Consider the following 25,752-nt stretch of genomic DNA (forward strand, 5'->3'; position numbering starts at 1 on the left):
ACAGGGTCAATCTCGCGCACACACACCTTTTAATATCCTCTGATGAAGGTCGACTGATCGAAAGCTTAGCCTCTATTAAAATACATTTGCGTCTGACTAAGTGTTCAGATACTTTTTCCTGTTTCTCCAAAAACAAAACAATTAATTTACATTTGAGCCATTTAGGAGACCCTCTTATCCAGAGTGACTTACAGGAGCAATTAGGGTTAGGTGCCTTGCTCAAGGGCACATCGACAGTTGTTAACTGCTAGGCTACCGGTCAAAACACATCTGCTATCTATTGAAATCAAGAGGTTCTTAAGACAAATCACATTCTGTTACTAGAATTTTGCATTTTATAAAAACAGTATAAAAATAACATCTGATTGTTTTACAGTACAGATATCCAGCACATCATATTATTGAAAAAACATTTATACATCACATCATTTCATAAAAACATTTTAAATGTACATGGTAGGTCTTCTGACTAAACCTTGTTAAAACATTTGGAAGTCTTTTTTTGTGGCACTCCTGTTCTGCAGGTTCCTCATGGGGATGAAGAGGTTTCCAGCTTTAACAACAGAACAAAGCACTCTTAAAAGTCTGGACATACACACGAACACAGCCTGTGTTAGGGCAAGAGTCCTCACTGTGGGGGCAGGGGATGTTCCAGCAGGTGTGTTGCTCTGAGGTGTAAATGATCCTGGCTGTTATACTGGGTGGCTTCCAGCAGGGGGAGCCCACTCTGCCTCACAAACTCCTCCCCCCAACTGAGAAGAAAAAGTAGAAGAAGAAGCAGTGCTTCATCAAAGTCATCCTCAGCCTGTGTGCTATGGTTGCTTTTTAAGAACATCTTTATTCCTTGGTTTTTAAGTTTTAATATTTTAATGGGGGGGAGTCACCACCTCAGGGTCAGCCATCTCGAGTGTGGCACAGAGAGGAGGCAGTAGGCCAGCTTGAGCCAGGTGGAGCCGGTAATCTCTCCCCTGATGGGAAATGTTACCCAGAACCCTTAGCACCTGGTGGGTTGGGGAGAAAGATTATCATTCAATCTCATTATCAAATCCTTTCCCTGACCAAACTGAGTAAAAGTGCTGACGTCCATAGTGTATGGCTCAGTGGATGGTGAAGCATAGTGCTGGACACATAGAGGTTAAATACACCACATAATGTGTCAATAAGAGAATGTAACTTGACCAGGAAAACATCTGTAATGCTGTAACTTTTCCTGACTGGGTCAAATTATGTATGTGTCCCGTCAAATTAGATGCTCAAATCGTGTTTAAAGGAGTTGACATTTGTAACATGATGGATATCACACAAGCATTCTACATGGCAGAGCTCCAGTGTGAAGGGAGTGATGTATCACTGCTGCTAAAAATACTATCACTTTATATGACAAGCAGTAATCTATACGGCTTGATAACACACACGGATGTATAAATCAATTCACTCTCTCACACACAACACATACACCAGTGGAGGCTCCTCAGAGGAGGAAGGGGAGGACCGACCATCCTTCTCAAGTGACATTTCATAGAAACTAAAATAGTGAAACTAAAAATGTTTTCCTGTTTAGATAAAACTACACTAAATATATTCACGTCACCAAAAACAGATTAGAAAACACTGTTTTGCAATGAAGGTTTATAGTAACTTCAACAGCACTCGCTGGGGTAGCACCATGGTTTAGCTAGCTAGCGTCTGTCCTCCTCTGGGTACATTGACTTCAATACAAAACCTAGGAGGCTCGTAGGCCTCACCCCCTTCCATAGACCTGCATGGTAATTATGACCACTTCCGGAGGACGACCTCCAACCAATCAAAGCTTTTGCAGTATGATCTGATATGTGGTCCATCCAATCATAGGATTAGGATCAGAGAATGAACCTAGTGTGTTGTATTGGGGTTGTGCCAAAGAGCATTATAGGGCGGGGCGGGTCTATGTGTTGAGAAGCTTGGTGAGTTGGTGACATTATTGGATAGAGAAAAGTGATAGTTGAGCAATTTTTGGATATTATTCAATTCAAATTAGTTTCTTCAAATCACAGTAGATGGTGGACGTAGATTATACATTGTTTTCTTGGTTTTAGAACTTTCTTTTTGCTAGCTACCAACTCCAGTGTGCAGGAAAATATTGACTTTTTGTTGAAGAACCCCTTTCATTCTCTGGGGTACACGGAAAAGGTGTGAATTAAAACCGAGGTTTGACCTCTGCCTGAGATCAGTTTCATGAAGAAATATGAAAAGGTGAGGGCGTTCGATACGAATTGATATCAAAAGTATAGCTGGTTAACAGGGAGCCTTTCATCAAGCCGCCTGTATTGCAGGCCTTGCCTGCTTTTTGGAAAGTCAGCCTTGGGTGAAAGAGGGGTACAGTGACCTGAAGAACATCAATCGTTCAGCTTCTGCGAAAAAGCTGCATCGATCATGAAGAAGGTCTTTGTATTCAAGCTGCGCAACATATGAGAAAGTAAGAAGAAACAGGGATGTTCTCAAGCGGCTTATCAATACCACTGTGTTTTTGGGCCTGCATGAATAGGCTTTTAGAGGACACAACAAGAGGGAAAGTTCCTCTAACAAGTGCAGCTACAAGGAGCTTGCAGCGATAATTGCACATTGCGATGATTTACTTGCTGAACATATGGAACGTTCTACAGTCTACTGTCTTTTTCTGAGATGTCGAAATCAATTCAATAGCTTCCATCGCATCATCCATAAAAAGTTAGATTAAAGGGCGAGGTTGACGCAGAATCCTCAAGTAGGCTTTCCACTGTACTCAGGTATGCCTGTACGTTTTCAATCCAAAATTATTATCTGGAATTAACTGGAATTAATCAATCAACATAATAGTCTATGGTTGCAACTGTCAAACTGCAGTAACCTGTTCATATGAATTATATCAGTTGTCAAACTGAATGTATTCAACTGAAATGTGTCTTCTGCATTTAAACCAAGCCTTCTGAATTAGAGAGGTGGAGGGGGCTGGTTAACTGCCTTGCTCAGGGATAGAATGAAAGATTTTTACCTTGTCAGCTCGGGTATTCGATTAAGCAACCTAATAAGTTTCTGCAGTTTGACAGTGTTTTCACCACCCAGTTTTTTATAACCATGTGACCTGATTATAAACCCTTTTATAACTGATTAATCACTGTCATACCTTATAGGGTCCAGAGACTTCCTGGTTAGGTTAACAGAAAAGGAAAAACTCTTGTTCAAATCTACAATGGCGCAGCTGTAATGGAATGTATCTGCTTTTTGTTTTTACAGTCCCCTCCTGTTCCCTGATTTTTTAAACATATTTTTTACCCTTTTTTCTCACCAATTTTGTGGTATCCAATTGGTAGTTACAGTCTTGTCTCATCGCTGTACGGGCTCGGGAGAGGCAAAGGTCGAGAGCCGTACGTCCTTCCAAACACATCCCAACCAAGCCGCACTGCTTCTTGACACAAGGCCCACTTAACCCGGAAGCCGCACCAATGTGTCAGAGGAAACACCATACACCTGGCGACCATGTCAGCGTGCACTGCGCCCGGCCTGCCACAGGAGTCACTAGTGCGCGATGCCAAGCAAACCCTCCACTAACCCGGACGATGCAGGGCCAATTGTGCACCGGCCCAGAGGTCTCCCGTCCGCGGCCGGCTGGGACAGAGCCTGGACTCAAACCCAGAATTGCTAGTGGCACAGCTAGCACTGCGATGCAATGCCTTAGACCACTGCGCCACTCGGGATGCCCTCTGTTCCCTGATTAAGAGGTGATCTCCACTCCACTACCATTCTCAACACCACTGGAACATTGAATGTTTCCTCTCCAAGCACTATGAGTACCCCTATCAATTTTCTCTCATTACTGTATGTTACTGTTACGCGCCTATACCCATGCTCCTAAATGTTTCGAGTCACCAGCCTCCACTGACACAGACACACACAAACACACACAGCCTTGTCTAACCTGTGTGGTTGTTGAGGACCCAGACCCTCTCTCTGGCCAGGTCTGGGTGGGTCTGGAGGAAGACCTGAGCAAACGCACACAGAGCATCCAGGAGACGGCTATCGTTTAGTTGGGTCTGCAGGACCCCTAGGGGCCCAGATAACAGCAGGTTCCCCACCCAGGGCAGCAGGGGCCAGATCAACTGGAGAGAGAGAGGGGGAGAGAAAGAGAGAGAGAGGAGCAGATATGTTGATTATGACAGTAGCCTAAGTTATCTACATATCAATTAATTTCATCAAATGGATTCCTTACATTCTGGTGCAGTTGGTCTATGTCTATCAGCCACACAGTCACAACACATGTGCTTTTATTGTTTGGATTGAAATAATAATTTTGAAAGCATTTAGATTCATTGACAACTCACCAGCTCCATTCTCTCTTCTATACTCCCTTTAGCAACACCACCACCAAGTGTCAGCAGGAGGGAAGTGCACTGTAGAAGAGTCCATTGGGCCACCAAGTCAAATAACATTTTATTGGTCACATACACATGGTTAGCAGATGTTATTGCGAGTTTAGTGAAATACTTGTAATATTTGAAAATGTAATAACACAAGATTTTCTGGGCTAACTATCTAAGAAATAATACATAAAAAAAACAAATACAGCAAAGTTCCTAAAGACTAGAAGCGAGGCGGCCCTCTCTGTCGGCGCCATTTTGTACACTTTGCTATTGACAAGAGGGCAACAAACAGACTGTGAATCACGCAGTGCCACCACATCCTGTATAATAGTACTATATCCATGGCAACAATACATAGTACCTGGTCCTCCTGGGTGACATGTTACACCGGCAGGTTGTAAAGTCACCCAGGGACGTTAGGTGGCCTAGTGGTTAGAGCGTTGGTCTTGTAACTGATCGAATCTCCGAGCTGACAAGGTCAAAATATGTTGTTCTGCCCCTGAACAAGGCAGTTAACCCACTGTTCCTAGGCCGTCATTGAAAATAAGAATTTGTTCTTAACTGACTTGCCTAGTTAAATAAAGGTACATTTAAAAAATAAAAAACACCCAGGTTAAAGTGTTATAGTGTGTGTCCCCAAATGGAACCCCTTTCCCTACATATTACACTACTTTTGAGCAGGTGCCATAGAGCTCAGGTCAAAATAAGTGCACTATATGGGGAATAGGGTGAAATTTGGGATGCATACACCAGTTTGGCCTTGGCATGGCCAAGTCTGTCTGTCTGTCTGTCTGCCTGTCTGTCTGCCTGCCTGTCTGTCTGTCTGTCTGTCTGTCTGTCTGCCTGTCTGCCTGCCTGCCTGCCTGCCTGTCTGTCTGCCTGCCTGCCTGTCTGTCTGTCTGTCTGTCTGTCTGTCTGTCTGTCTGTCTGTCTGTCTGTCTGTCTGCCTGCCTGCCTGCCTGCCTGCCTGCCTGTCTGTCTGTCTGTCTGCCTGCCTGCCTGCCTGCCTGCCTGCCTGTCTGTCTGTCTGTCTGTCTGTCTGTCTGTCTGTCTGACAGGAGAGCATAATACTGACTATGAATGGATCTCTCAATGGCATCTCTGAAAGGTGTCTCATGACGTTTCTATAATATAGTATATTATTATCTCCAAACTAAGGCCATAATGTTAATTTACGGGATGATTCTCGCTGCTGCGTGGTTCGCTGAGACGAGCTGGGAGAGACAATGGCAGGTAGGTCCACTCCATTGACAGAACTGTGGGACTGACTGAATTTGGGCCTCTGTCCAGACAGGAAGATTATCAGGTAGGGTGTGGAGGGAGTGGGACAGCTCGTAGAGACAGCAGGCAGCCTCCACAAGCCGCTGAAGGTTGGGGCCACTGAGGTTGGTCACCAGGACCGCAATACGGTCCCAGGATTGAGAGGATAAAACATCTGTCATATTCAGTGTCCTTCAGCTGCTAGTTGCTGTACTTCTCTGCTGGGTTACTGACTAGAATATTCGTCTCAGACACGTGGTTGTTATATTAGAGCACAATACCTGATCGCTGGCGAGTGTGTCCACTGTTAGTGCTATCTACCTCATAACTAGATACCAAAAAGCCATTTCAGACTATCAATCAAGTTAGAGTAGCTAGCTTGTTCTAACTATTTTAGCAGGCAATCCTGCTGGTAAGGTTGGTAGACTTTAGAACAGCAGGCAATAACTAAATGTACTGAATTAGACTCACATTCCTTTTAATCTTTTACCCAGATTTTAGCAGAGAAGCATTTCCACGGAACAAAAATATACACAACATGCAACAATTTCAAAGATTTTACTGAGTTACAATTCATATAAGAAAATCAGTCAATTGAAATACATTCATTAGGCCCTAATCTATGTATTTCACATGACTGATATAGATATGCGTCTGTTGGTCACAGATGCCTTAAAAAAAGGTCATGTGACACATCTCTTTCACATAGAGTTGATCAGCCTGTTGATTGTGGCCTGTGGAAGGTTGTCCCACTCCTCTTCAATAGCTGTGCGAAGTTGCTGGATATTGGTGGGAAGTGGAACACGTTGTCGTAAACGTGAATCCAGAGCATCCCAAACATGCTCAATGGCTGTCATGTCTGGTGAGTATGCAGGCCATGGAAGAACTGGGACATTTTCAGCTTCCAGGAATTGTGTACAGATCCTTGCAACATTGGGCCGTGCATTATCATGCTTAAACATGAGGTTAATGTGGGATGAATGGCACGACAATTGGCCTCAGGATCTCGTCACAGTATCTCTGTGCATTCAAATTGCCATCAATAAAATGCAATTGTATTCGTTGTCCGTAGCTTATGCCTGCATGCCTGCCTGCCCATACCATAACCCCACCACCACCATGGGGCACTCTGTTCAAAACGTGACATCAGCAAACCGCTCGCCCACACTACACCATACACGTGGTCTGCTGTTGTGAGGCCGGTTGGACGTACTGCCAAATACCGAAAACTACAATGGAGGCGGCTTATGGTAGAGAAATTAACATTCTATTTACTGGCAACAGCTCTGATGGACATTCCTGCAGTCAGCATGCTAATTGCACGCTCCCACAAAACTTCAGACATCTGTGGCATTGTGTTCTGTGACAAAACTGCATATTTAAGAGTGGCCTTTTATTGTCCCCAGCACAAAGTGCACCTGAGTAATGATCATGCTGTTTAATTTGCTTTTTGACATGACACACCTGTCAGGTGGATGGATTGTCTTGGCAAAGGACAAATGCTCAATAACAGGGATGTAAACAAATTTGTGCACAAAATATTAGAGAAATAAGCTTTTCTGGGATCTTTTATTTCAGCTCATGAAACATGGGACCAACACTTTAAATGTTGCATTTATATTTTTCAGTGTAGAAGGGATACCGAGTCAATGTGCAGGGTTAAGGGTTAGTTTGGGGTAATATGTACATGTGGGTAAAGTGATTATGATAGATAATAAACAGAGAGTAGCAGCAGCGTATGTGAAGAGTGTGAAAGAATGTGTGTGGTAGCAGAGAGAACAGTCTATGACTTGGGTGACTGGAATTTTTGAAAATGTTTAGGGCCTTCCTCTGACATTGCTTAGTATAGAGGTCCTGGATGGCAGGAAGCTCAGCCGCATTGATGTACTGGGCTGTGCGCACTGCCCTCTGTGGCGCCTTGCTGTCGGAATCCTGAGCAGTTGCCATACCAAGCGGTGATGCAACCGGTCAGGATGCTCTCAATGGTGCAGCTGTAGAACTTTTTGAGGATCTGTGGGCCCATGCCAAATCTTTTCAGCTTCATGAAGGTGAATTGTCGTATCCTCTTCACAACTATCTTGGTGTCACAACTATCTAGGCAAGTCTTATTTTCAATGATGGCCTAGGAACAGTGGGTTAACGGATAACTGCCTTGTTCAGAGGCAGACCGACAGATTTTTACCTTGTCAACTTGGGGATTCGATCTTGCAACCTTCCGGTTACTAGTCCAACGCTCTAATCCTATGGACACCAAGGACATTGATTGAAGCTCTCAACCCGCTCCACAACAGCCCTGTCGATGTGAATGGGGGTGTGCTCTGCCCTCCTTTTCTTGTAGTCCACGATCAGCTCATTTGTCTTGCTGATTTTGAGTGAGAAGTTGTTGTCTTGGTACAACACTGCCAGGTCTCTGACCTCCTCCCTATAGGCTTTCTCATTGTTGTCTGTAATTTGGGCCTACCACCGTTGTGTCGTCGGCACACTTAATCATATTGTTGGAGTCGTGCTTGGCCACGCAGTCATGGGTGAACAGGGAGTACAGGAGGGGACTAAACACAGGCCACGGTATTGAGGGGTCAACGTTGAGGATGTGTTGTTACCTACCCTTACCACCTGGGGGCGGCCAGTCAGGAAGTCCAGGATCCAATTGCACAGGGAGGTGTTTAGTCCCAGGGTCCATAGCTAAGTGATGAGCTTGGAGGGCACTATGGTGTTGAATGCTGAGCTATAGCCAATGAACAATGAACATGTAGAATGTTCCTTTTGTCCAGGTGGGAAAGGGCAGAGTGGAGTGCAATAGAGATTGCGTCATCTGTGGATCTATTGGGGTGGTATGTGAATTGGAGTGGGTCAAGTGTTTATGGGATGATGGTGTTGATGTGAGCAATGACCAGTCTTTCAAGGCATTTCATGGCTACAGATGTGAGTGCAACGGGGCGGTAGTCATTTAGGCAGGTTACCTTGGCGTTCTTTGGCACAGGGACTATGGTGGTCTGCTTGAAACATGCAGGTATTATAGACTGGGACAGGGAGAGGTTGAAAATATGGTCTTAGTGCCAGCATCGGTTTGTGGTGGTTAATAGACAGCCACGAAATATATAGATGAAAACTCTCTTGGTAATGCACGGAAAACCCAGCTAACTATATATTATCCATGTCCTGGTTCAGCCACGATCCTATGTGAAACATAGGATACTATAGTTTTTAATGTCCTGTTGATAGGATAGTCTCGAACGGAGCTCATCCAGTTTATTCTCCAGTGATTGCATGTTCGCTAGTAGAACAGAGGGTGAAGGTGGATTATCCACTTGCTGACGCAGTCTCGCCAGGCAACCGGCTTTTCGACCTCTGTAACGGCATCTCCTCTTCATACGAATTATGGGGATTTGGGCTTGGTCTAGGAAGAGCAGTATATCCTTTGCGTCTGACTCCAGTTCAAGGTTATTGCTGTTCTGATATCCAGAAGCTATTTTCGGTCATAGGAAACGATGGCGGAAACATTATGTACAAAACAAAAAGTAAAAAAATAGCGCAAAAAAACACACAAAATAGCACAATTGAACAGGAGCCCATAAAACGGCGGCCATCACCTCCGGCGCCAATCTTTCATATTCAGGGTATAAACCTTCAAACTTATTTTTCGATAATATAGACATTAGTTTAGATTAGGTTCTAACTTTTCTTTGGACATTTCAAAATGGATTGACAATTTGACTTTTCCCATTACATGATTGCACATGAATGACATTTGAATGGCATCTGAAAGCAAAAGTAGCCAATTGTATAGCAGATGATTAGGTTGAATTATTCCTCCATGGTTCTGACTTAAGCAGAACTCACCTTTTTCATGTGCTCGCCTCTTGAATTGAACTCTGAACCGCTGCCCTGACGACCAGCCTTGTGGCGGACTGCGTTCAACCTAAACATTTCATATATCTACCAATCTATCCGTTTGAATAAGTTTGATAGCTAAGTTGATAAGACACGAGTTTGTTAGCGTCACATTTTACCAAGAGTTGTTGACGTTATCTTCTTCGTCGGTAGAATAGTCAAAAGTCATGTTTTAAGACAAGGTGCGAGATGATGGTGATAAAGTGGGCCAGCTGTAAAGTGCTTCAGGAGTGCTTCAAGATAAAGCTATTGGCACCAGTGCCTCCAACCTACTGCAACAAAATGCACTTAAAAACACAAAACTGTAGAAAAATATGACTTTTAATTTCATGAAAAATACAGTAGAAAAGTAACATGCTTTCTGACCATGAAACTTTTTGAAAAATGTTCTTAGTCCTAATATCTTTCAAATATTTTTCAACCTCATGATTCTCTTACCATTCAGGTTATGCATTCATCACTAGGGTGTTAGGGTAAAACAACGGCTCTGGGTTTCATTGGTATTTTGAGGTTCATTTGATCTGTACCTCCATTTCGGATCGGCTATATGTATTCACCACGTAAGACATACAGCAGCAGATGCTGCGTAATAATGGGTCAAAGGAGGCTCGCGTTACTCCTCATAGTTCAAGGATCTTACGTGTTCTGTTTAAAGGGCAAATTGGCTCTGGCAGCCAAAACAGCATCTAAACAGAAATTGATTCTAGAAACATAAATCCCTCTACTTTCATATCATATCAAAATCATTTCACAAATGGAAAATACACATTTACTGCAGACTGTTTTAACCAGTATTAACACAGCCGACAGTATTGTTCAGTGACAACACGTTTGTGGCGTCTGCCTTCCGTTTACACACAGGTGTTCGGAGACGCAGATAGCTAATTAACACAGGTAGTCGCTTCTGTTTTCTGCCTGTTTTCCATAAACAAGCGCTGTAACATGGAGAAATGGCTGTGTGGGAACCTTAACCCTATAAAGTATATATATTTCTCACTGATATGAATATATACACTACTGTTCAAAAGTTTGGGGTCACTTAGAAATGTCCTTGTTTTTGAAAGCAATAAAATAAAGTTTTTATTGCTTCTTTAATCAGAACAACAGATTTCAGCTGTGCTAACATAATTGCAAAAGGGTTTTCTAATGATCAATTACTCTTTTAAAGTGATAAACTTGAATTAGCTAACACAACGTGCCATTGGACACAGGAGTGATGGTTGCTGATAATAGGCCTCTGTACACCTATGTAGATATTCCATTAAAAAAATCAGCCGTTTCCAGCTAAAATAGTAATTTACAACATTAACAATGTCTACACTGTATTTCTGATCAATTTGAAATTATTTTAATGGACAAAAAATGTGCTTCTCTTTCAAAAACAAGGACATTTCTAAGTGACCCCAAACTTTTAAACGGTAGTGTACGTTCCTTATGTTTCAAAATTCGTACCGCAAGCAATGCATGTTCACATTCAGAGAGTTTCGGGGCTCTTAACAAAACTCCCCCGGTCAGAAGTTACTATCATCAATAGGCCCTAAAGGTAGTTAGTGGCTATGAATGGGCTAATGCTATAGTAAACTTGACATTTCCTTAAAACGTTCTGTCTGTCACTATCACACAAACATGCAAGGAAACATCATACTTAAAATGTACAGTAACATAGATAGCTGCAGCACATCACATAGTATGCAAAACAGCAAACTGTACAATTATTTTGGAGGGGATAAACTCATAAAAATTTATGTTTTAACTTCAATAAAATGTACCAACAGGAAAAGTGTTCTTTTAATACAGTATACAATGTTGTAAAAAAAATCTAACAAATCCCCAGGGCCCGGTTTTTCTAACGTTATCTATCTGGATTTTGCCTATCGGATACAATTAAATGCATAGAAATAGAATGAATAGGACAGACAAATCATTGACTTGAATGGGGGCTTCTGTTCTATTCATTCTATTTCTATGCATTTCAACCTCTCCGATAGGCGAAATCCAGATAACTTTTGAAAAACTGGGCCCAGTTGATTTGGTCCTAAGGAGACCATTGTGTGGACAGACAGTCTTTACCATTATTGCTCAACTACCATTTAGGTAGAATCCTGGGTCCAGGTCCACACTTGACACAGCCCCATTGTAGGTGACCTTCATCTCTAAAGGCCTGACTTACTCTTAGATGATTTATTTTTCTGAGGAGAACAAAAACAAAACATTTAAGGCTCTGTATATTGCAACAGTTATAGGTCTGAGGACTAAGGCATGCAGTGAGCAGTATAAACATGCTGGAATTCAACGTCAAGAAAGAGCACGTGTGTCTGTCTTGCTACTACTTCTACACCTTGGTAAAGATGAGGATGATAGCTTCCTTACCTTTCTAGGAGGGGTCTTTGTGGATGCCTGTACAGGGGTGACTGGAGTCTCAGGCACTGCAAACTCCACTGAGAGTTTCAGCTTGTTCTTCTCTGTAGAGAGTTTAACACACATTAAACAGACACTCTTCAGTATAAAGTTATTTTGTTGTCTGAGACAAGGACTTTAGAGAAAGAGTCACTCACTTTTCTTCTTCTCTGTTGGAGGATCAGGCGTTCCTGTGGTGGATGGAAGTAGTGGGTCACTTTTAACGCCATTCCCTTTAGTCTTGTTCTTGTCTTTTCCCCGTTTCTTCTCAGTCTCATTGTCCCTGCACATCTTCTCCTGTTTCTTCTCAGTCTCATTGTCCCTGCTCATCTTCTCCTGTTTCTTCTCAGTCTCATTGTCCCTGCACATCTTCTCCTGTTTCTTCTCAGTCTCATTGTCCCTGCTCATCTTCTCCTGTTTCTTCTCAGTCTCATTGTCCCTGCTCATCTTCTCCTGTTTCTTCTTTCTTTCCTTCTCTTTTTCTGCCCCATTCTCCTTAGTCGTCTTCTCCTTTTTCTTCTTCTCTGGTTCTGTCTTCTCCTCTACAATCTCCTTTTTCTTCTTCTCTGGTTCCGTCTTCTCCTCTACAATCTCCTTTTTCTTCTTCTCTGGTTCCGTCTTCTCCTCTACAATCTCCTTTTTCTTTTTCTTCTTCTTGGGTTCTGGTAGATTCTTATCTGCTTTAGCCTTACTAATGTTCCCATTTTTCCTCTTTCCTTTCTTGGCTGTCTGTTTTCCATTAAGTGTTGTGGTAGAGAGCATGGAGGGTGGCTGTTTGTCTGCTACAGATATTAGGTCAGATGTATTACTGTTGATCTCCTCTGCTTGGCCTTCAGGGGATGGGGAGGGAGGTGCTGCCTTCTTCACTTGACTAGACTTGGCTTTACTGTCTTTTGCTGGTGTCTTTGTCTTCCCATTCTCCTCAGCCATGGCTTTTTTTTCAGTTGTAGCTTTGAACTTTTTAGCATGACCAGCCTTTTTCACTGCAGCGTCAGCCTTGGGTTTTGGTGTTTTCGTTGCAGTTTTTGCCCTGGGATTGGGGGGTGTTTCCAGTGCAGATTTAGACCTGGGCTTCCTCGGTGCTCTTGTTTTCTTTGCTGCTGAGGCAGGTGAGGTGGGAGCAGGTGGAGCATTCAGTGCAGTGATGGTGTCTATTTTGGCAATATCAGCGTCTGTGGACAGAGAGGTAGGTCGACAGTAAATAAACAACATGGCTAACATAGACCGACTATGAACACCTCCTATACTTTATGTAAAATACATCATGCAGATGAACTGTCAACACCTCCTATACTTTATGTAAAATACATCATGCAGATGAACTGTCAACACCTACTGTACTTTATGTAAAATACATAATACAGTTCTGTTTATATATTGACATAATGAATTATTAAAGGGTGATGCTGTCTGTCTTATGGCTGTTATTATTTTAAATCCTTCACCCACTCTCTGACTCACAACCCTCTCCATCCTCTCATGTCCCTCCTGCTCTCTTCTTCTATCTCTCCCTTCCTTCCTCCCCTCTCTCTCACCTGACAGTTCCCGTGCCAGTTTCTTCCACTTCTCCACATCCAGTTCGGTGTCAGAGTCTGAGTCAGACTCGTCTCCCCCAGTAGGAGGAGGAACAGGAGGGGTCTGAGGCATGGCGACCATGACAGTCTCCGCCTGTGGAGGGGAGGGCTTCTTCCTCTTGTCATTAGCAGGCATGTCCCCTGGTTTCTCTTCACATCTCTTCCTCTTGGCTGATGAAGCTGAGGCCTGAAACCAGGGTTGGGTAAGAATAAGTCAGTTAGGGGGAGTTATCTAGCTCACAGTATGTGGTTCACCATGAGCACGTACAGGTGAGACAAGTCAACTTAGAGAGTTATCTGTACCTGTGCTTTCTTTGTTGCTGTTGCTTTCTTGTCTTTTGTGGTCACCTTCTTTCCTTTTGGTGTGGCTGGGGCAGCTACATACAAGGGAAAGAGACAAACCTACATTAACTTACACCACCATCAAGGCAGAACACACATAGAACAGAACACACATAGAACAGAACACACATAGAACAGAACAGAACACACATAGAACAGAACAGAACACACATAGAACAGAACACACATAGAACAGAACAGAACACACATAGAACAGAACAGAACACACATAGAACAGAACACACATAGAACAGAACAGAACACACATAGAACAGAACAGAACACACATAGAACAGAACAGAACACACATAGAACAGAACAGAACACACATAGAACAGAACACACATAGAACAGAACAGAACACACATAGAACAGAACAGAACACACATAGAACAGAACAGAACACACATAGAACAGAACAGAACTGACATAGAACAGAACAGAACACACATAGGGCACATGCAGTTTGTTTGGAATCATTGGAATCCTTACTAGATGGTGCCTTGCTTGGCGTAGCAGCAACCACTGGTTTAGCTGGGGTAGCAGGAGTGGCTTTTGTCTTGGCTGTTGAACTTGGTTTTGGTTGCTTCACTGGTGTAGCTGTAGTTGTGGCAGCTGTTGTCTGAATCAGTGTAAAGTCAGATAAAACAGTGGTAAGAAAACGAATGATGAAGATTATTTTGCACTACACAGGGACATACAGTGTCCTCAGAAAGTATTCAGACCCCTTGACTTTTTCCACATTTTGTTACGTTACAGCCTTCTGTAAAATGGATTAAATAAACAAAAATCTCAGCAATCTACACACAATACACCATAACGACAAAGCGAAAAAAAAAAAATCTGAATTTTTGCAAATGTATTACAAACAAACAGAAATACCTTATTTACAAGTATTGAGACCATTTGCTATGAGACTCGAAATTGAGCTCAGGTGCATCCTGTTTCCATTGATCATCCTTGAGATGTTTCTACAACTTTATTGGAGTCTACATGTGGTAAATTAAATTGATTGGACATGATTTGGAATGGCACACACCTGTCTATATAAAGTCACTCAGTTGACAGTGCATGTCAGAGCAAAAACCAAGCCATGAAGTTGAAAGAATTGTCCGTAGAGCTCCAAGACAGGATTGTGTCAAGGCAGAGATCTGGGGAAGGGTACTAAAAAATGTCTGTAGCATTGAAGGTCACCAAGAACACAGTGGCCTCCATCATTCTTAAATGAGAGAAGTTTGGAACCACTAAGTCTCTTCCTAGAGCTGGCCAAACCGGCCAAACCCGAACAATCGTGGTTTGAAGGGCCCTGGTCAGGGAGGTGACCAAGAACCCAATGGTCACTCTGACAGAGCTCCAGAGATCCTCTGGAGATGGGAGAAACTTACAGAAGTACAACCATCTCTACAGCACTCCACTAATCAGGCCTTTATGGTAGAGTGGCCAGACAGAAGCCACTCCTCATTAAAAGGCACATGAAAGCCAACTTGGAGTTTGCCAAAAGGCACCTAAAGACTCTCAGATCTTGAGAAACAAGATTCCATGGTCTGATGAAACCAAGACTGAACTATTTGGCCTGAATGCCAAACATCATGTCTGGAGGAAACCTGGCACCATCCCTACGGTGGAGCATGGTGGTGGCAGCATCATGCTGTGGAGATATTTTTCAGCCGCAGGGACTGGGAGACCAGTCTGGATCGAGGCAAAGATGAACGGAGCAAAGTACAGAGAGATCCTTGATGAAAACCTGCTCCAGAGCGCTCAGGACCTCAGACTGGGGTCAAAGGTTCACCTTTCAACAGGACAACGACCCTAAGCACACATCCAAGAAAACGCAGGAGTGGCTTTTAAGGTCAGGGTTCTGTTCAGGCCAGTCAAGTTCTTCCACATCGATCTCAACAAACCATCTGTATGGATCTCGCTTTGTGCACAAGGCCTTGTCATGCTCAAACAGGTCTGCTTGTCGGGGAGGATGTCTGCTACAAAGACAGAGCACTCAACCCAACTGTCAATCAATGTATCAATGCAACAATCTTCCATCCATCCATGTGATTATTTTGCAGTCTGTTTTTTGTCTACTTTCATGTTGTGTATCCGCTATTATTTCTTACAACCGACAAAAACTCTTGTAATCCCCACATGTTTTAAGATGACCGCAATCATCCCTGTTCCTAAGAACTCTAAGGCTTCATGCCACAATGACTACCACCCTGTAGCACTCAATTCTGTAATCATGAAGTGCTTTGAGGGGCTGGTTATGGCATATATCTACTCCACCATCCCAGCCACCTTAGACACACTGCAATATGCATACATCCCCAACAGGTCCATAGATGACGCAGTTTCAATTGCTCTCCACACTGCCCTCACTCACCATCCACATTGATGGGGCGGCAGTGGAGCAGGTAGACAGCTTCAAGTTCCTCTGTGTCCAAATCACTAAAGACTTCCAATGGTCCAAACACAGACGCACAGTCCCAAAGCAAGCAGAGTGTGCAAAGCTGTCATTAAGGCAAAGGGTGGCTACTTCGAAGAATCTAAAATAAATGTTGATTTGTTTAACACTTTTTTAGTTAATACATGATTCCATATGTGTTATTTCATAGTTTTGATGTCTTCACGATTATTCTATAATGTAGAAAATAGTAAAAATAAAGAAAAACCCTTGAATGAGTAGGTGTGTCCAAACAAAAGGCATTTCCCTGTACTTGTGCATGTGACATTAAGACTTGAAACATCTGTATCTCCACCCCCTCCTATTTCACCTGTGGAAGCAGACTCTGGCTCTCATCTTCACTCCCTGAGCTGCCGTCACTGTCTGAGCTCTCTGCTGGTTTCTTGTTCAGGGTCAATGGTGTGACCGCTGACCTGGCCTTGACCTTTGCAGCTGGAACATGATTGGCTTTGGGTGTCACAGGGATTTTCTTTAAACAGTGGGGGAGAGGAACAGAGGACACCATCATTAACAGGAAGAATATCTCACTTTGACATCATGACCTATCAGTGTTAATTTCTGAACTGACCAGTGTGATTCCTCACCTGTGGTGGTGTCTCCTTACTCTCTGAGTCTTCAGAGACCTCTGAGCTGTCAGACCCAGAGCTCTCCCCCACTGTGGCCTTTCCTCCAGAGGTGCTCTGCACTGCAGCCCTGCCCTTAGCTGGTCTGGCAGTAGCTGGGCTCTGATGCTTTGGGGTCTGGGAACCTGGAAAGACAGATATCCTCAGAGTTAAAGAACATGACATACATGATCTTCAGGGCTCTAATTCCAGCTGGCATTAAGGCGGCACCAGTGTCAAACGCACGTTCTTGGCAATTTCGACCCGTTAAAGCCAGTGCTCTGCTATTTTCAAACTGTTGGATTGGTAATTTACCTATCTTCTATCAGCTAGTACAGTGGTTCCCAAACATTTTATAGTCCCGTACCCCTTCAAACATTCAACCTCCAGCTGCGTACCCCCTCTAGCACCAGGGTCAGTGTACTCTTAAATGTTGTTTTTTGTCATCATTGTAAGCCTGCCACACACAAACTATACAATACATTTATTAAACATAAGAATGAGTTTTTGTCACAACCCGGCTCGTGGGAAGTGACAAAGAGCTGTTATAGGACCAGGGCACAAATAATAATATAATAATAATCAATAATTAACTCTTTATTTAGCCATCTTACATATAAAACCTTATTTGATCATCAAAAATGGTGAATAACTCACCACAGGTTAAGGAGAAGGGTGTGCTTGAAAGGATGCACATAACTCTGCAATGTTGGGTTGTATTGGAGAGAGTCTCACTTAAATCATTTCCCCCACACAGTCTGTGCCTGTATTTAGTTTTCATGCTTGTGAAGGCCGAGAATCCCCTCTCACATAGGTACGTGGTTGCAAAGGGCATCAGTGTCTTAACAGCGCGATTTGCCAAGGCAGGATACTCTGAGCGCAGCCCAATCAAGAAATCTTGCAGTGGCTTCTGATTAAATTACATTTTCTCAGAACTGCTTTTTGAAATTTCGATGAGGCTCTCTTTTTCAGATATCGGTAAATGGACTAGAGGCAGGGCATGAAAGGGATAACAAATCCAGTCGTTTGTGTCGTCCGTTTCGGGAAAGTACCTGCGTAATTGCGCACCCAGCTCACTCAGGTGCTATCACATTTGACATTGTCCTTAAGCTTGAGTTAATTTGCACAAAAAAAAAAATCATACAATGATGGAAAGATCTGTATGCAGTCCTTGTTAATTATGACAGTGGAGAGTTCCAACTTCTTAATAATAGCCTTAATTTTGTCCCGCACATTGAATATAGTTGCGGAGAGTCCCTGCAATTCAGATCATTCAGGCGGGAAAAAACATCCCCCAGACAGGCCAGTCGTATGAGAAACTCATCATCATGCAAGCGGTCAGACAAGTGAAAATAATTGTCAGTAAAGAAAACTTCAAGCTCGTCTTTCAATAAAAAAGTGTCAATACTTTGCCCCTTGATAACCAGCGCACTTCTGCATGTTGTAAAAGCGTTACATGGTCACTGCCTATATCATTGCATAATGCAGAAAATACACGAGAGTTCAGGGGCCTTGCTTTAACAAAGTTAACCATTTTTACTGTAGTGTCCAAAATGTCTTTCAAGCTGTCAGGCATTCCCTTGGCAGCAAGAGCCTCTTGGTGGATGCTGCAGTGTACCCAAGAGGCGTCGGGAGCAACTGCTTGCACTCTGTCATGGCTTTTGCGACATCAGTACAGATACCAACACATCTTGACCACCAAAGTCCATTTGATGTCACAAAGCTGTCCAGTACAATACAAATATCCTCTCATGTTGTCCTGGTTTCCAGTGGTTTGCAGAAGACGATGTCTTCCTTAATTGACCCCCCATAAATGTATATACCAGGAGCTGTGCCAGGCCCACCACATCTGTTGACTCATCCCAGCTGTAACGCATATAATTCACTGGCTTGTATGAGAAGCAGTAATTGTTTCAAAACATCTCCTGCCAGGTCACTGATGCGTTGTGAAACAGTGTTGTTTGATGAAGGCATTGTCAGTATAATTTTGGGTTTTTTTCCCCCATCTTTGTCCCAGCCATATTCGTGGCAGCAAGAAGAGTTAAGTCCTCCACAATAGTATGGGGCTTGCCTGTCCTAGCCACTTGGTAGCTTCTAGCCCCTTCTTATTAATGGTATCTGTTGCTTTTATACATCTTACTACACGAAAGTCGTATTTATTCTTGCTAAAATAAACTCCCATGGTTTATTTTTCAAATTGCCATGTTTAATTTATAAATGTCTGCGCAAGAGTGAAGGTTTCCTGCGAGAGAGTAGCAGTTAATGGGATTGGATGTTAATTATTTGACTAGGCTACCTGTATTTGACATTGTGTTGTTATTTCACTGAACACAAGATGGTTTCATTTTATTTTTGGCAGTGAAACGAGTATAGCCCCGTTGGAAAAATATAAATGTTTTGTTTTTAAATGTGAATTACATTTGTATTTGGCACACCCCCGATGGCATTGCGCATACTGCAGTTTGGGAATACGTGGTGTAGTGTATACAAAAGTATGTGGACACCCCTTCAAATGAGTGTTGCTGACAGGTGTATAAAATCAAGCACACAGCCATGCAATCTCCATAGACAAACATTGTCAGTAGAATGGCCTAAGGGATGCCACCTTTCCAACAAGTCAGTTCATCAGTTCATGAAAAATTTCTGCCCTGCTAGAGCTGTCCTTGTCAACTTTAAGTGCTGTTATTGTGAATTGGAAACGTCTAGGAGCAACAATGGCTCAGCCGCGAAGTGGAAGGCCACACAAACTCACAGAATGGGACCGACGAGTGCTGAAGTGCGTAAAAAACGTCTTTCCTCGGTTGCAACACTCACTCCCGAGTTTCAAACTCTCTGGAAGCAATGTCAGCACAATAACTTGACTAGCCTGCACAGAGCCCTGACCTCAACTCCATCACACATCTTTGGGATGAATTGGAACACCGACTGCGAGCCAGGCCTAATTGCCAATCATCAGTGCCCGACCTCACTAATGCTCGTGGCTGAACGGAAGCAAATCCCCGCAATGTTCCAACATCTAGTGGAAAGTCTTCCCAGAAGAGTGTAGACTGTTATGGCAGTAAAGGGGGGGACCAACTCCATATTAATCCCAATGATTCTGGAATGAGATGTTCGACAAGCATGGGTCCACATACTTTTGGTCATGTAATGTATCTTTATCAAGATAGACTTTGTGGGCCTTGAGACATAAACATATCTCTTTCACAAAATCAATTGCTCATGAATGTCCATTCCTTTCCTCCACAGTCCTCAGATATGGATCTCCATCTGTGTAGATATTAGAAACTTTCATACGTCAAATTTATTCTGCATCAAATCCTTTCCTTCACCGTCTTATACATTCCTCAGACATCCGGTATTTATCAGGATAGACTTCACAAGCCTTGAGTCATGAATATGTCTCTTCAGAATACCAATTTCACATCCTTATCTGTTCCTTTGACTCACAGTCCAAAAGACAAGTCTTGCTGCATAGCTGTATCTCTCTGTCTCAGACCTTGCTTTCCCAATGAGCACAAGACGTTGAAAAGATGTCGAAAACACATTGAAAAGACATATTTTGGTTGAAAACCAAACCTTCTTTTCCAAACCATCTTTTTGACACATTTTGCTCACTGGGTTATCTCTATCAGTACACAGTAGTAATGATGAACCTTCCTTCAGACTCACATCTCATCTCATTGTTAGCAGTTGATGTTGTTCTTCAATAACACAAACTCCAAAGCAAATCAGAGGGAGAAAAATAGGTTTATTTGAGAAGGACAAATCATAGATGTTATGCTGGGAGATAGATGTTCAGTCTCCCCTGTCCTCAGCTTTTCTCCACAAAACAAAGGAACAGGATGCCATTTATAACCCCCCACCCTAGCCTGGGGATGACCAATCAGATGTCCTTGCAGTACAACTGCGCCAATGGCCAAAGAACTTGCTCCAGACTCAAAGTACAGACCAATGAAAACGTGGCACACGTAGCTCTGAGTCCAGGACTGACTTTCCACAGATTCTACAGATGTTGAACCGAAGACCAACTATTTACATTGGCAATTCCCTATTGACCATTAGTACTCTCGTCCTCTCATCCTCTGCGTTGTGTATTTATCTTCAAAGAATTCTTACTCTGAAACTGAGACAGAAAAGGTGACAGAGGGAATAGAGCTGCCAAACTCTCTGACACGCCTTGCTATTATTCTCATCTTACTGGAAATGTTTTGTCTCTGCTCCTGGTGCTGTCTGTGACAGACTGGGTTGATGTGATGTCTCTGCTCCTGGTGCTGTCTGTGACAGACTGGGTTGATGTGATGTCTCTGCTCCTGGTGCTATCTGTGACAGACTGGGTTGATGTGATGTCTCTGCTCCTGGTGTTGTCTGTGACAGACTGGGTTGATGTGATGTCTCTGCTCCTGGTGCTGTCTGTGACAGACTGGGTTGATGTGATGTCTCTGCTCCTGGTGTTGTCTGTGACAGACTGGGTTGATGTGATGTCTCTGCTCCTGGTGCTGTCTGTGACAGACTGGGTTGATGTGATGTCTCTGCTCCTGGTGCTGTCTGTGACAGCCTGGGTTGATGTGATGTCTCTGCTCCTGGTGCTGTCTGACAGACTGGGTTGATATAGCTTTTCCTCGGCATACACATCACTAACAAAATTAAATGGTCCACCCACACAGACCGTGTTGTGAAGAAGGCGCAACAGCGCCTCTTCAACCTCAGGAGGCTGAAGAAATTTGGCTTGGCCCCTAAGACCATCACAACTTTTTACAGATGCACCATTGAGAGCATCCTGTCGGGCTGTATCACCGACTTGTACGGCAACTGCACCGTCCGCAACCGCAAGGCTCTCCAGACAGTGGTTCAGTCAGCCCAACACATCACTGGGAGCACACTGCCTGCCCTCCAGGACAACTACAGCACCCAGTGTCACAGGAAGGCCAAGAAGATCATCAAGGACTCCAGCCCCCTAGATATGGCCTGTTCACCCCGCTACCATCCAGAAGGAGAGGGCTGTACAGGTGCATCAACGCTGGGACAGAGAGACTGAAAAACAACTTCATCAGACTCGTAAATAGCTGCCACTAGCAGGCCTCCGTCCAGTCACTGTCACTAGCCGGCTACCACCTGGTTACTCATTCCTGCACCTTAAAGATTGTCACCCAATGTACATAGACATGGAACACTGGCCACTTTAATCATGTTTACATACTGTTTTACACACTTCATATGTATATATTGTATTCTAGTCAAGGCCATATATACAGTTGAAATTGGAAGTTTACATACACCGTAGCCAAATACATTTAAAAGCTCAGTTTTCCACAATTCCTGACATTTAAATCCTCGTATAAATTCCCTGTCTTAGTTCAGTTAGGCTCACCAGTTTATTTTAAGAATGTGAAATGTCAGGCTGCATAACAAAATGTGGAAAAAGTCAAGGGGTCTGAATACTTTCTGAAGGCATTGTACACTATATGACCAAGAGTATGTGGACACCTGCTTGTCAAACATCTCATTACAAAATGAGTGGTTGTTGTTTACTTTGGATTTAGTCTCTTGTATGTCTGCCACTACAGTTAGTTAGATGATTGGAGATAAAAGCTGTACCTTTAACAGGAGCTGTTAGATGATTGGAGATAAAGGCTGTACCTTTAACAGGAGCTGTTAGATGATTGGAGATAAAGGCTGTACCTTTAACAGGAGCTGTTAGATGATTGGAGATAAATGCTGTACCTTTAACAGGAGCTGTTAGATGATTGGAGATAAATGCTGTACCTTTAACAGGAGCTGTTAGATGATTGGAGATAAAGGCTGTACCTTTAACAGGAGCTGTTAGATGATTGGAGATAAAGGCTGTACCTTTAACAGGAGCTGTTAGATGATTGGAGATAAAGGCTGTACCTTTAACAGGAGCTGTTAGATGATTGGAGATAAAGGCTGTACCTTTAACAGGAGCTGTTAGATGATTGGAGATAAAGGCTGTACCTTTCACAGGTTTTGTTTCTTCCTCTGCTGAACTTGAGCTCTCTGTGCTGCTTTCAGGGTCTGCTTGACAGTTCTTTTTTAACTTGGAAGAATCCGGTTCTGTTCCCTTTTCTGTGGTCTTGGAAGTACTTAAGAACACAGTTGAATGTTAAAATCAAACCCAATGCAATCAATTTATCAGACAAAATAATGGCTGGTATTTTAAGAAAAAGTGTAGGCTACTCACTCTCCGAACCATTTATTGTAGATCTCCAGTAGTGATGTTGACAAGGCTTCTGGTTCTCCACCCTTTACAAAAAATAAAGACTGACAAAATCAAAGACAGGGATATCTAGCTAGCTACATAATGAAAACAAGAAACTCTACACAGCAGAGTTCAATCTATTAGTGTAATCTCCATGTATAGTCTACAGCCTCTACCAAGAGGTCTGAACCTTCATGGCACTGGCAATGGTAGAGCATATAGTAGGGGTCCCCAATAAGATTCAGGCGCGGGCCGATTTTTCCTTGAGCGGATGGTCCGGAGACCGGAACGTAGTTATAAATCATTTATACACTGCAAATTGACCGCAAGAATCCCAGAAATATATAGTATTGGACAAAAACAGAATAATTTCAAACCTTGTTTACATTGGGATACGATCACATATGACTCTACTTGTGTACTTGGGAACAGGGTTCAAATAAGCAGGCGCGGGCTGCCTATTGGGGAACCCTGCAATTGATTCTTGTTGCATAGACTCTTGTTCAAGCGTCGCTTCGGCTGTTCCTCCTAGCTACACTGTTAAAACTATTTTATTACATCGTAACACGTTTCCCAAGGAGATAGCGCTAATGTTACAATGGCATTAAGCAGGAAACATAATAGATATATCGACCTTCTTCACATGCTTCTTGAGTTCTGCAGCAGATCAAATGGTTCAATTTTTGATTTGAAGCATGCTCCTTCTTTAAATACATATTCAGACGTTAACACAAGAAACATAATAGATATAGCGACCTTCTTCACATGCTTCTTGAGTTCTTCTGCAGCTTTCTGGAAGCCATTCTCTTTTAAATACTGGTAGATCAAATGGTTCAATTTTTGATTTGAAGCATGCACCTTCCTTAAAGACATATTCAAACGTTAACACAAACACAACAAGATAACGTTACATTTTAACTAATTTAATAAACTTGGCCACATCGGCGTGCATGCTTTCGTTCTTCACATCGGGCATGGTGAACTTTCAACTTTGGCCCATGAGTGTCTATCCGCCCAAGACCGTGTGCATGATGGGAATTGTAGTGCTGCCACTGCGGATGCACTGACTGGGTATTGTACATTTTTTCCAACATTGTGCAAAGTCATATCGACAAGAATAATACGATGGAAGCAAATGTAAGTCATTTTAACGTCAAAACGAATCATGCAAAACAAATGTACAGTTGAGAGGATTATGCTAGTTAATGTAAAGACAAATGGTTATGGACATTTTTCTGTCATAAAGTTAATTTATCGTAAGAGTATGGGTGTTAACCCCGGTGTCCTGGCTAAATTCCCAATCTGACCCTCAAACCATCACGGTCGCCTAATAATCCCCAGTTTACAATTGGCTCATTCATCCCCCTCCTCTCCCCTGTAACTATTGCCCAGGTCTTTGCTGCAAATGAGAACGTGTTCTCAGTCAATTTACCTGGTAAAATAACGGATAAATAAAATTTAAAAAATACGAACATCGCTATTTAGCAAGCTTGCTGACTAGCCAACATTAGCCAGCTATAGTAGCTGGCTAGCGGTATGGGTGTTGTGACAAGCTAGGTAAAGTTGGTTTTATATTCACACATTCAGACATTCAACAGACATTCGCCAAAAGCCTTTTAAAACTGTAAAAAACAATAACTAATTAATTGATTTTCACAGAAACATAAAAATAGATATGGTGTATTCTTTAAATGTCTAGCATACTTTTACAACCTTTGTTTTGAATAAAAAAATCTATTTTGATTTGATGGAAATGCATCAAATCTTTAAAATGCAATTTAAAGCTGTATAAATCAATAGCTAATTCACCATTTGTCACAGAATCATCAAACTAGATATGATTTATTCTATAAACGTCTAGCATACTTTTACAACCATTGTTTTGAATACAAATTCTAGTTTTGACTTGATAGAAATACTTAACATATATAAAATGCCATTTAAAGCGGTATAAATCAATGCCTTGTTTTGTTATTTATTCTAACACTGTCAAATCAAATCTTATTGGTCACATACACATGGTTAGCACATGTTAATGCGAGTGTAGCGAAATGCTTGTGCTTCTGGTTTGGACAGTGCAGTAATATCAAACAAGTAATCGAACAATTCCCCAACAACTACCTAATACACACAAATCTAAAAGGAGTGAATGAGAATATGTACATATAAATATATGGATGAGCAATGGCTGAGCGGCATAGGCAAGGTGCAATAGATGGTATAAAATACAGTATTTTTTTTATTTATTTCACCTTTATTTAACCAGGTAGGCTAGTTGAGAACAAGTTCTCATTTGCAACTGCGACCTGGCCAAGATAAAGCAAAGCAGTTCGACACATACAACAACACAGAGTTACACATGGAATAAACAAACATACAATCAATAATACAGTAGAAAAAGTATATATACAGCATGTGCAAATGAGGTAAGGCAATAAATAGGCCATGGTGGCGAAGTAATTACAATATAGCAATTAAACACTGGAATGGTAGAATGTGCAGAAGATGAATGTTCAAGTAGAGATACTGAGGTTCAAAGGAGCAAGATAAATAAATAAATACAGCATGGGGATGAGGTAGTTGGATGGGCTATTTACAGATGGGCTATGTACAGGTGCAGTGATCTGTGAGCTGCTCTGAC

The 25,752-nt window shown here is 42.5% G+C and overlaps 1 protein-coding gene across 3 annotated transcripts; it reads right to left on the bottom strand.

Annotated features, from left to right (window-relative positions):
- Positions 1-10,843: 10,843 nt before the first annotated feature.
- On the bottom strand, positions 10,844-24,083 carry LOC112256103 (muscle M-line assembly protein unc-89). 3 transcript variants are annotated; one of them, XM_042325823.1, is made up of 12 exons: positions 23,868-24,083; positions 23,094-23,155; positions 22,826-22,995; positions 16,877-17,040; positions 16,603-16,761; positions 14,333-14,462; positions 13,802-13,875; positions 13,460-13,685; positions 12,372-13,096; positions 12,083-12,332; positions 11,898-11,989; positions 10,844-11,716 (listed from the first exon to the last, which is right to left on the bottom strand). In XM_042325823.1, the coding sequence occupies exons 1-12, from the start codon at positions 23,982-23,984 to the stop codon at positions 11,681-11,683; spliced, it is 2,205 nt and encodes a 734-aa protein (XP_042181757.1). In that variant the 5' UTR covers positions 23,985-24,083; the 3' UTR covers positions 10,844-11,680. The 3 variants fall into 3 exon arrangements, with proteins under 3 accessions (XP_042181757.1, XP_024284864.2, XP_042181756.1); XM_024429096.2 differs by having other exon boundaries at positions 12,083-13,096; positions 22,868-22,995; XM_042325822.1 differs by having other exon boundaries at positions 12,083-13,096.
- Positions 24,084-25,752: the final 1,669 nt, after the last annotated feature.

This window comes from Oncorhynchus tshawytscha, linkage group LG08 (assembly GCF_018296145.1).
Source record: "Oncorhynchus tshawytscha isolate Ot180627B linkage group LG08, Otsh_v2.0, whole genome shotgun sequence".
Taxonomy (NCBI): Eukaryota; Metazoa; Chordata; class Actinopteri; order Salmoniformes; family Salmonidae; genus Oncorhynchus; species Oncorhynchus tshawytscha.

Coding starts and splice junctions, on each gene's coding strand:
- LOC112256103 (XM_042325822.1), bottom strand. CDS start 23,984: ATGTCTTTAAGGAAGGTGCATGCTTCAAATCAAAAATTGAACCATTTG. Junction 13,686..13,801: donor CAGCAACAAAGAAAGCACAG/GTACAGATAACT, acceptor CCCTGGTTTCAG/GCCTCAGCTTCATCAGCCAA. Junction 11,990..12,082: donor TCCAACAGAGAAGAAGAAAA/GTGAGTGACTCT, acceptor AACTCTCTACAG/AGAAGAACAAGCTGAAACTC.